General features: G+C 39.9%; 2 protein-coding genes across 2 annotated transcripts in view; both read left to right on the top strand.

The window, feature by feature from the left end:
- Window positions 1–10,827, top strand: part of ltc4s (leukotriene C4 synthase) — a 21,784-nt gene that overhangs the window by 3,567 nt on the left and 7,390 nt on the right. The window lies entirely within an intron of this gene.
- Window positions 928–4,033, top strand: LOC307256618 (uncharacterized protein; the record flags this gene model as incomplete). Its single annotated transcript, XM_080035649.1, has 3 exons — window positions 928–931; window positions 1,464–1,755; window positions 2,678–4,033. 3 exons carry the CDS (start codon window positions 928–930, stop codon window positions 3,396–3,398), a joined length of 1,017 nt encoding a protein of 338 aa, XP_079891775.1. The 3' UTR covers window positions 3,399–4,033.

Raw genomic sequence — 10,827 nt, 5'->3', positions numbered from 1 at the left:
AATCAATTAATCGAGAAAATAATCGACATTCATCGATTATCAAAATAATCGTTAGTTGCAGCCCTAGTAAACAGTGCAATGTGTTTTTGCTTTATGGAGCTAAGCAGTTAGTTTGACATGTCATAGCAGCCCTAAATGAAACTACTCTTTATTTTTCCTCTAAGATAAAATAAAGTTTCCCTGCGTTCCAATACTCATACTTGTATACTATTTAGTGTAGTACGCCAGAAAATGATTTAGGATGTCCCAATACAAGCACGTCAATTGCAGTATGCCAAAAATACCCAGATACCCCACTTACTCCAATAGCATTTTGCAGTATTCGTCTTTATTCTTGACATTTCTCAAAAAAAAAAAAATAAATAAAAAAAATCCTCATCTGATTTATTTTTTTTTTTTTCTCCTGTGGCCCTAAAACTCTTCTGTACTTTAGTATGTAGTGTAGTAAAAAGACTAAAACTCTTCTGTACTTTAGTATGTAGTGTAGTAAAAAGACTAAAACTCTTCTGTACTTTAGTATGTAGTGTAGTAAAAAGACTAAAACTCTTCTGTACTTTAGTATGTAGTGTAGTAAAAAGACTAAAACTCTTCTTTACTTTAGTATGTAGTGTAGTAAAAAGAAAGAGTATGTGATTTGGAACGCAGGGAAGTGTCCCGGGGCAAAGAGACACTGAACCCTAAATGTCTCCTGATAGTTAGCTTGCACCCTGCATGGGTAGCTGCTGCTGCTATCGGTGTATGAATGTGTGCTCCAGTTGTAAGTCGCTTCGGATAAAAGCGTCTGATAAATGACATGTAATATAGTATTTTTTTGCATTTTTTAAAATCTCTGACCCTTCTCTCCCCGGCTGCCTCTATTTTTTTCTTGTTGTTTTTAACTTTTCATTTTGAAAATAAATTGTTAATCGAGGGTATGTATACGGAGAGATGGGTCAACATATTTTTTGTGTTATGTATTTTACGCACAATCAACGTAATTGGGTTACATTGACTTTTGTAAATTACTCTTTATTTTTCCTCTTAAACCTGCAGTGTGTAGAATTTTGGGTTTTATTTCCTAGCAGATTTTGTAGAACGTAATTTTAATATCCATAAGTACATTTAATTTAGTGCATAATAGCTGATTTTTTTTTTTTTTTATAATTTTTTTTCCCCTTAGAAAGGGTCTCGTATATGTCCATATTTCTGCATATTTTGGACCAAGGCCTAGTGCCGCCATCTTGAAAGTGTCATAGATGGAATGTCATCAGGTGCATTGTTTAAAAATTTTAATTGTTCTTGTCCTTGTAGGCCACTGTAGCTTCTGTTATTATTCTAAAGGGGTGGGGTTACCCAGGGAGTGTTGCATTCTAGAACTTTGTAGAACTTTCTTGATGATGTCATATTACACACTGCACCTTTTTAATATAAAAAAAAAAAATGTCGCATTTTTTTTAATCCCTTCTTTTCTCTCTCCCCCCCAGCTCCCTCTCAGCCCATGGTGTCCGTGGGTTCGATGGTCGGCCCCGCCCCCGGAGCCCAAAGGATGTTCCCTCAGAACCCTGGCCTGCTATTGGCTAACCAGGGCCAGGGTCAGAGCCAGGGACAGCTGATATTGGCCACCGGAGCCCCGCCTCCAACAGGAAGCCAGTCTGACATCGCCATGGCAGCAGCGTGTGGCGGGAATGTGGACGTGCAACAGGTTCTCTACAACAGTATGAACCTGCACCAGCAACGAGGGGGACAGCCACTGGGAGCCATGAGCGCCGCATACAGGTCTGTCTGTCTGTCTGTCTGTCTGTCTGTCTGTCTGTCTGTCTGTCTGTCTGTCTGTCTGTCTGTCTCTCCCTCTGTCTCTCTGTCTGTCTGTCTGTCTGTCTGTCTGTCTGTGTGTCTGTCTGTGTGTCTGTCAGCAACGATGGGGACAGCCACTGGGAGCCATGAGCGCTGCATACAGGTCTGTCTGTCTGTCTGTCTGTCTGTCTGTCTGTCTGTCTGTCTGTCTGTCTCTCCCTCTGTCTGTCTGTCTCTCTCTCTCTCTGTCTGTCTGTCTCTCTGTCTGTCTGTCTGTCTGTCTGTCTGTGTGTGTGTTTGTCTGTCCCTCTGTCTGTGTGTGTGTCTGTCTCTCCCTCTGTCTGTCTGTCTCTCTGTCTGTCTGTCTGTCTGTCTGTGTGTGTGTTTGTCTGTCCCTCTGTCTGTCTGTCTGTCTGTCTGTCTGTCTGTCTCTCCCTCTGTCCCTCCCTCTGTCTGTCTGTCTGTCTGTCTCTCCCTCCCTCCCTCTGTCTGTCTGTCTGTCTGTCTCTCCCTCTGTCCCTCCCTCTGTCTGTCTGTCTGTCTGTCTCTCCCTCTGTCTGTGTGTCTGTATGTGTGTCTGTCTGTGTGTGTGTCTGTCTGTCCCTCCCTCTGTCTGTCTGTCTGTCTGTCAGCAACGAGGGCAAGCCGCATACAGGTCTGTCTGTCCGTCTGTTTATAACGTTTATAATCCAACCTTCTATTTTCTGCTGTCAGAATAACTGTCCAGATTTGAGAAGTTACCAGTTCAAATGTCTTGGATCCAGTCATAGTCAGTTACTATCATGCAACTAACTCTCCAAATGACATGGTAAAAAGTATGGATAGTGGTAACCGGATCGTTAATGAGTCTCAATTATGGAATAAATATCAATTAAAAACTCTCTCTCTCTCTCTGTCCTTCCAGGCAGAACCTCCTGGCTCAGCAGCAGCAGCAGCAGCATCTAAAGACTCAGCCCAACGCCGCCATGTTGAAGCAGCAGCAGCTAGCGGCCGCCGCGGCGCGACTACCTAGCGCTATGCAGAGCCTCCCGGGCGCTATGCAACAAGCCCAGAGCGTTGTCTGGCAACAGCAGCAGCAACAACAACAGCAGCAACTAGCCAATCAGACGACAGCAAACAACCACGCCTTCCACATCCAACAGAATCGCATCAATCCCAAGATGCAACAGGGCAATGCTACCTCCAACGCCGCGGCTACGTTTGGAGCTAGTGGACGTACAATGGTAGGTCTGACGCAACAGCAGATGATGCAACAACAACAACAACAGCAGCAAACCAATATGGCGTCCGCTCAGCAGCAAAGGGTCCCACCGCCAAATACTCAACAAACTCAGCAGACCAATCAGAGCCAAGCGATTCTACCAGCTGACATGGCGGCTTTCGCACAGCAACAAGCGGCGGCGGCGGCGGCTAGCAACGGGCGGCAGCAGCAAGGGCTACAGTGTAACCAAGGCTACCAGGTGACACGGACAGCTAGCCAGATGCAGCAGCAGGTGTCGTTTGGTTATAACGTGGCGTCAGGGAGTTTCGCCGGAGAGAGCGAGCTGGTGGATTCTCTGCTTAAAGGGCAGAGCGCACAGGAATGGATGGCTGACCTGGATGAACTGTTAGCCAGTCACCACTAGGGACTGAAGAGACACAGAGACACAGAGACAGACACACTCTCACTGGAGCTAACCGGGAGGCCCATTTTGAACATTAGCTTTTGTTTACGTTAGCCACGAAAGAAGAGCCCATAATTTTTTTTATTTTTTTTTTATGTAAGAAAATCCATAATGTTACAACTAATAACAGTTTTATTTCAAACTAACCCCAACTAATTTCAGTTCAACAATAACTAAAAGTAATTGTTTTCGGTTTACAGAGCCTAGGCTGTGTATTAACACTGGATGGTTTTAGCAGAGCACGCACACACACACACACAGTACAGACAGGTAGTGGATCATGAGGAGATATTCACTCATATAGTGATTTTCTCAACAAGCGTTCTCTAGAATCACTGACTCCCCCTTTAAATATAGATTCTATATTTTGAGATTTATAGCTAGCCTACTTCTTATTTTCAACACTTAAAGTGACGTGCTTCGAATAGCTAACAGACATAGATAGCGGTTGTGTTTTTGTGCAGAAGAATCAACTAAAAAGAATTAACAAAAAATGTCAATGCACATTGATAGAAAAATATTCTGCTCACTCCAAATTCAAAATGTAAAAGGTGGTTACATTATCAGGCAAAAAAAACTATTGCGTTTAGAGCATTCTGACCATTGTGGGTTTTCTTACAGACAGACAGACAGACGCACACACGCACGCACGCAAGCAGACACACACACACACACATGCAGGCAAGCAGACACACACACACTGTCTCACACACACACACACACAGCGCTTTGGGAGGTCCATATTGCTGACTGAAAACTGTTCAATTAGGTTTCTGTTTATTTCTCTGTCCTTACAAGGGCTGTAAAATATTATTATCATTTTTTTTAATCAAATCTCTGGTTTCATCACAATACGATATTAGATATAAAATCGATTCATTGGACAACGATCCCATATTTCGCGATGTTCTAAAATCTGCAGCAAAACAAATTCCATTAACATTGATATCAACTCACAAAAAAAAAAAAATTTGATTTTTTTTTTTTTTTTAGTTATATAGTATTCCTGAAGAGATATTTTACTACAGGATGTTACTGTGATAGAAGCCAAACGTAGTTCATTTCCATACTGTAGGCAAATATGTGGATCATCATACAACAAACACACACACACACACACACACACACACACACACACACACACACACACACACACACACACACACACACACACACACACACACACACACACACACACACACACACACACACACACACACACACACACACACACACACACACACACACACACAGAGAGCTACTATTTACATTTCTATAACAGTGCAGCCAGTTTTGTTTGTAGGGAAATGACAGACAGTAAACATAAACCAGATTCTGAATAGAGCAGCTCATTTCTCAACTTCACATTTTTGACACACACACACACACACACACACACACACACACACACACACACATAAATAAATCTTGTTCTTCAATAGAAAGCACTTGCAAAAAAGACTGAATCATACCTTTTCCATTTCAGAAGAAAAATCAGTTTCTTAGAAGAAATGTGGACGTAGTTGCTGGTTAAACATTAATTTTTTGTTCCTTTTTTGTTTTTACTAGAAAGAAATCCCCACTTGTTCTTAAAGACACACACAGTAAACCACACCCACATTATGAGTTTCAAAATGTGAAACGTTCTCAGCATTAAACGTGAGTCACAGGTTGCAGCCACGCAGTTTAAAACATAAATTCCTGAAGTCTAAAAGCTTTTTTTTTAATTTTTTTATTCTTGGAGAGAAATGCGTCAACAGATGAAGCATTAAATACTATGAAATCTGATGCTCAAGTTCCAGGTTTCAGATCGAAAAAATTCTAAGGTTGCGTTCCGAATCTCCTACTCTTTCTTTTTTCTATTCTACATACTACATCCGACGATAAAAATTATCTAGTTAGGATGCAGTAGGCATACTATTGGGACATACTTTACTCTCTTATTTCATCATAACATTGCGCCTTGATCTTGCCTTTTGCTTTTATATCCGTCTCATCCCCGTTTGTTTTCATATGGAGGCTTCGTCGATGTGACGTCACTTCACGTGCGCACTGGATTGTGAGTCAGAATCGCCCCAAATAGGATGCAGTTTTCAACACTAACAATCTTGGCCGCATGAAGTAGGACATCCGGGTACTTCTAACCATCCTAAATCTGGCCACAAGAATCGGGACATCCTAAATCTTTTTTCTACCATACTATATAGTAGAAAGTATGCGATTCGGAACGCAACCCATGTTTCCGTGACACTTTTAGAACTCGACATCTTCCTCTAGATGTAAAGTAAAACACAAGATAAAAATTGTTTTGTTCAGAAAAAGAAAAAGAAAAAAACATAATTTACAAGTCATGAAAATAATTCACTATTTCTTACTTGAAATTCTGACTTCACAAACTCCACATTACAAACGCAAAATTTTTGCTAAAAAGATTCACGTTTTCAAAGAGACGCAAATTAGCACTGTGTCCATATGGTTCTCATACAGACTAGGAATGTATATTTGACAATGGAGGGAGGGGGGGGGGAAATAAGACCTCAATTCACATCTTTTACAAAATATGAAAATAATTCATACATTCCTGCTTGAAATTAAATTATAACTTTTTCATAGTTTGGATCACAAAAGATTTTACCCATAAAATTATTCTTAAATTCAAAAAGTCGCCAAACAATGAGGTAAAAAAAACACACCCTACGAATGCGGAATCGGACTAATATCATGAATTCTGACCCAATGTGTAACTGTGACCCATTCTTCTATCTACTGTACTGTTTACGACTATTCAAAGACACATTTGTGTTCCGCAAACGTGTATGTTTTAGTCGATAAAGTTTTGGTCTTTTGAAATCACCCATCTTGGCCTCCCGGGGAAGTTTTTTTTATTTTATTTTCTTTGGGTTGAAAACTGTTAACTGTTAAACTGTAAATGTCTATAAATATATTTTTTTGTATGTATGCCTTTCCTAACGACATGGAGAAGATAGAAGTTATTTTTATATATTGAAGCAGCAGCAAAAGGCCGCCGATGTTTTGTAAGTATTTTATACTTTTGATATGGTTCTCTGTAAAACAAGAGTATTATGTAAATATAGTTCTTTAGAAATACCTGCTGGTTTCCGTGTCTCTTTGTGTGTGTGTGTGTGTGTGTGTGTGTGTGTGTGTGTGTGTGTGTGTGTGTGTGTGTGTGTGTGTGTGTGTGTGTGTGTGTGTGTGTGTGTGTGTGTGTGTGTGTGTCCAGTGTTTTTACATCCACAACACAACAACCGCTGTCCCTGACATCTTGAAAACTTAAAGTCCTACTTCACTGGTGGAAATATGAAGGTGTATTGAACTCTGAGATCCTATGTAGTTATAAATGTGCAAAGATTTTAGAAATCGGTTCATCCTAGCCTGAGAAAAGGCAGAAACAGTGTTTTATGGTCTCACTGTCTAACCCTACAGTTTCCTTCTTGTGACATCACAGTAAGGGTTAGGATTAACAGGACAGCTGGGCCAAGGGAAGACTGAGGGAAGAAAAACCTCATTCATTATATTATAATAGTGATTTTATAATGATAGAACGCCGGTTCCGTATGGGTGAAGTATTCCTTTAATTCTCCCTGCGTTCCAAATCTCCTCCTCTTTCTTTTCTCTATTCTAAATACTACATCTTATCATAAACATAATCTATTTAGGATGCAGCAGTATGCTACACTTGGGACGTTCTTTAACTTGTTTATTTCATCATAACATTGTGCCTTGATCTTTCCTCTTGCTTTTATATCCGTCTCATCCCCGGTGTGCAGGGGCGGTTCTACAGGGGTGCGGGGGGGGGGGGGGCAGCGGCCCCCCCACTGAAGAGCCTTGCCCCTCCCCCCCAGCTGCCTCCCTAACTTTTGCATTCTCAAAAATGTACTTGTAAGAACAAACCGCCACTATGTCAACAAGCCACACAAATAATTTAAACAAACAATAAATTGAACAAAAGTAAATTATTTTGAATCCAATCTTATGCCCCGCCCCTCAAATACTGAGCCAGAGGTGGTCCAAGGTAAGGTGTGTGTGTGTGTGTGTGTGTGTGTGTGTGTGTGTGTGTGTGTGTGTGTGTGTGTGTGTGTGTGTGTGTGTTGACTTTAGAAATAAAACTGATTTGATGTGATTTAATAAACTGTGAGTGTGTGAGTGAGTGCACTAACTGTGTGTGTGTGTGTGTAGTTTCCTCTTATTAAAGCAGACTCTGTTGATATTCTTTCTGTGGAGACGATGGTGAAACTATTGATCAACAGGTTAATAGAAAGAGGAACATTGACTCAACCTCTATACACTGACAACACCACGACAGAATATTTCATCAAATTCCCCAGTATCAGGTATTATAATTATGATTAATATAAAACACAATCAGAGTTGACTTCAGAAAATCTTTATTTGATCTGTTTCTGCCCTGATATCAAACATTTAAAGGCCTACTTCACCGGTTTGAATATGAAGGTGTATTGAATTCTGAGATCCTATGTAGTATAAATGTGCGAAAAAAATTAAAATCGGTTCATCCTAGCCTGAGAAAAGGCAGAAAGAGTGTTTTTTTTAACCCTATATTTCTCTTTCTCGTGACATCACAGAAAGAGAAATATAGGGTTAAAAAAAAACTCTTTCTGTGTTTGACCGAATCATTTTTACTGAAAAATTTAGTTTTTTTTCATGGCGCGTGCAGCATATGCTTCAAATACACATGAGGTGGGTCGCGTTGATTTTTTTTAAAACCACGTGACCACCGGTGTTGTGAGTGTATTATGCCGGTAAATGTATGCACAGAGACGGCTCGGTGCAAGCGACAGAGACATTCAGTGTGTTTCCAATGAATGGCAAAAACATATTAGGAAGTCAGTGTTTCCCACAGGAAAATGCATCAATCTGGTGCACTTTGAGAGGACATTTTAGAGGCTATATCAACTCCTGAGATGCAGAAGGAACATTATTTTTCAGATTTTTCTTAAACAGGTAGCACTCTTTACTCTGCAACTGTAAAAACAGTAGATTGGTCTGCAGACCTGTTCTATGATGGAGGGGCCCATTTCAACAGATAAAGAAAGGGTGGATAGCTACTTTTTATGAACAATTTAGAATTCACACATAGAAAGCTTATTTCTGTATGTGTGAGGGGGCTTCAAGGCCCATAATGGAGCCCCTTAGACAGAGCTACTAATGCTGTTCTTTTTAATTTGCTTTTGTATTTCTCCCCTACTAGTTGAGGGGCCCATGATGATTTCTATCTTGTTACATTCTGATGAGTATCTTTATATTTAGGCTATTCCTTTTTGGACCCTGTTATTGACATGAGTGACTGAGCTCTTTGACTATACAACATGAAAAGATACTATCAGTATCTCTGGCTAAGGGCCCCCCTGAGCCCTTGGGCCCCTGTGCCCGGTGTGCCCGTGCAGTAATCCACCCCTGAATGCAATGTAAAAGTAGCTAATTCATCAATAAGAGCACACCCATTAATCGTTGGCCAAAAGGGAAATCACTCTCTTGTGACTTGTAGGAGCATATTGCCCTTTTATTAATGTGTAGGCCTATTGTAGTACAGGCAAGAGCTTGATACAAATATTTAAAAAAAAACTTGCATGTTCGGATCCATACAATTTAACAGTGGGTCGCCGTTTCTCTCTCTCTCTCTCTCTCTCTCTCTCTCTCTCTCTCTCTCTCTCTCTCACAAAATCTATTTCCTATGATTGTATAACATTGTAATGCTAAACATTCTGTTCACCTCACATTGAACTCTGGTGGTCAACACTGTTTTACTCTTAGCCTTGAAGAGTAAATCTGCCTACTAAGATTTTGGCTCTACACAGATGTATGCATGTTCACGATGGTTAAAAGTTCATGGACTAGAAACTCCCTAAATGCATTGCTTGATTATAATCTATGAATTATTACACCTGTATCCTGTGAGACACAAGATGAAAGAATGGGGGGGGGGGGAGGGACTTTATCTGAATTTAGGGCTGTTGTTAAGAGTTTGAAGTTGGACTCCATCGGAAATTGTGAATGTTTTTAGTTGAGAATCTTATTTTTATGTTTTACAACTGTACTTAATATCGAACTTGTATTTTCTATTGTGTTTTATGTGTAACTGTGTTCTGCTGTCCATCTTGGCCAGGTCTCTCTTGAAAAAGAGATTTTAATCTCAATGAGACTAACCTGGTTAAATAAAGGATAAAAAAATTAATAATAAAATATGTTCTGAACACACAGCAGATGTGTTCAAGGTCAGGTTCTTGAATCATCTGCTGTCTCCTTAATTAAAACTCATCCCCCAGATCTTGCTAGGAACTGAATGACCATGGAAATAACAAAATATTTCAAGGGCTTAGTAAATGTAACAGTAATATAAAAGTATTTTTTGCTTGAAAAAGATGAGTAAACATCATTTTGGTGAGCATTTGGGTTAACTTAGTCAAAATTCATGAGTAAAAATTAAACAGAAATATTTGTGTGAAATGTAATAAATAAAGTAAGTTTATTTAATCAACAAAATGTATTACTTGACTGACAGATTACATTGTGTAAATATTTTAGAATAATTACTGTATGTTTCATTGATATTTTTGAGAATAAACTATGAATAGAAAATATTAAGTAAATCTACTCATTATTCATGGTTTGTTTTACTTGATTTCTAAGCTTTGAAATCTACTCCATATTTTTGAGTGTAATAATGTTACATCAATTAAATTAAGTAATATGCAGTATCTGTTTTTAGAGTGTGTGTGCCAGTATGTGTATGCAAGTTGTAACATCCCTCTCTGACTCCAGTCACTTCTCTGTTATGCTACGTGTGTGCAAAGCCGGATTAGCACATAGGCTAACTAGGTTACAGCCTCGGGGCCTGACGTGTGGCGGAGGGGGCCTTTGATTGGTTAGAAACGTTTTTTTTCGCAAAGTCAAATTTAAAAGAAAAACCGGCAAATGGTGAAGTCTTGGCAAGGGAATGGCTGTTATATTCTCCCTCAAAGGGCACACAGTGTTTTGTTTTGCGTGCAAATTATTTGGGGATGATCATTGTCAATCTGCACCATTCACCACAGGCTACAGTGACTGGAAGAATGCAACAACACGAGTGGGTGAGCACGAACGGTTTAAGAGCCACTTGAAGGCTGTGAGAAGGAATAGCCTAGGGGCCCATGATTACCTGAATCCGGCCCTGCGTGTGTGTACATGATAACTGACTCACTGTGTGTGTACATGATAACTGACTCACTGTGTGTGTATGTGATAACTGACTCACTTGCAAGTTTCAACTAAAGTCTCTGCAGATCATTAAATCTGCCTCCTGACTCTTTGTGCATTATTCCAAAGAAAGCATTATAATATAACTTATATTGAAATTAGAAAAGTTGGTAAC

Source organism: Ammodytes marinus (assembly GCF_949987685.1).
Source record: "Ammodytes marinus genome assembly, chromosome: 10".
Classification (NCBI taxonomy): Eukaryota; Metazoa; Chordata; class Actinopteri; order Uranoscopiformes; family Ammodytidae; genus Ammodytes; species Ammodytes marinus.
Note: the sequence above shows the minus strand (reverse complement) of the source record. Positions and strands in the feature narration are given on the sequence as shown.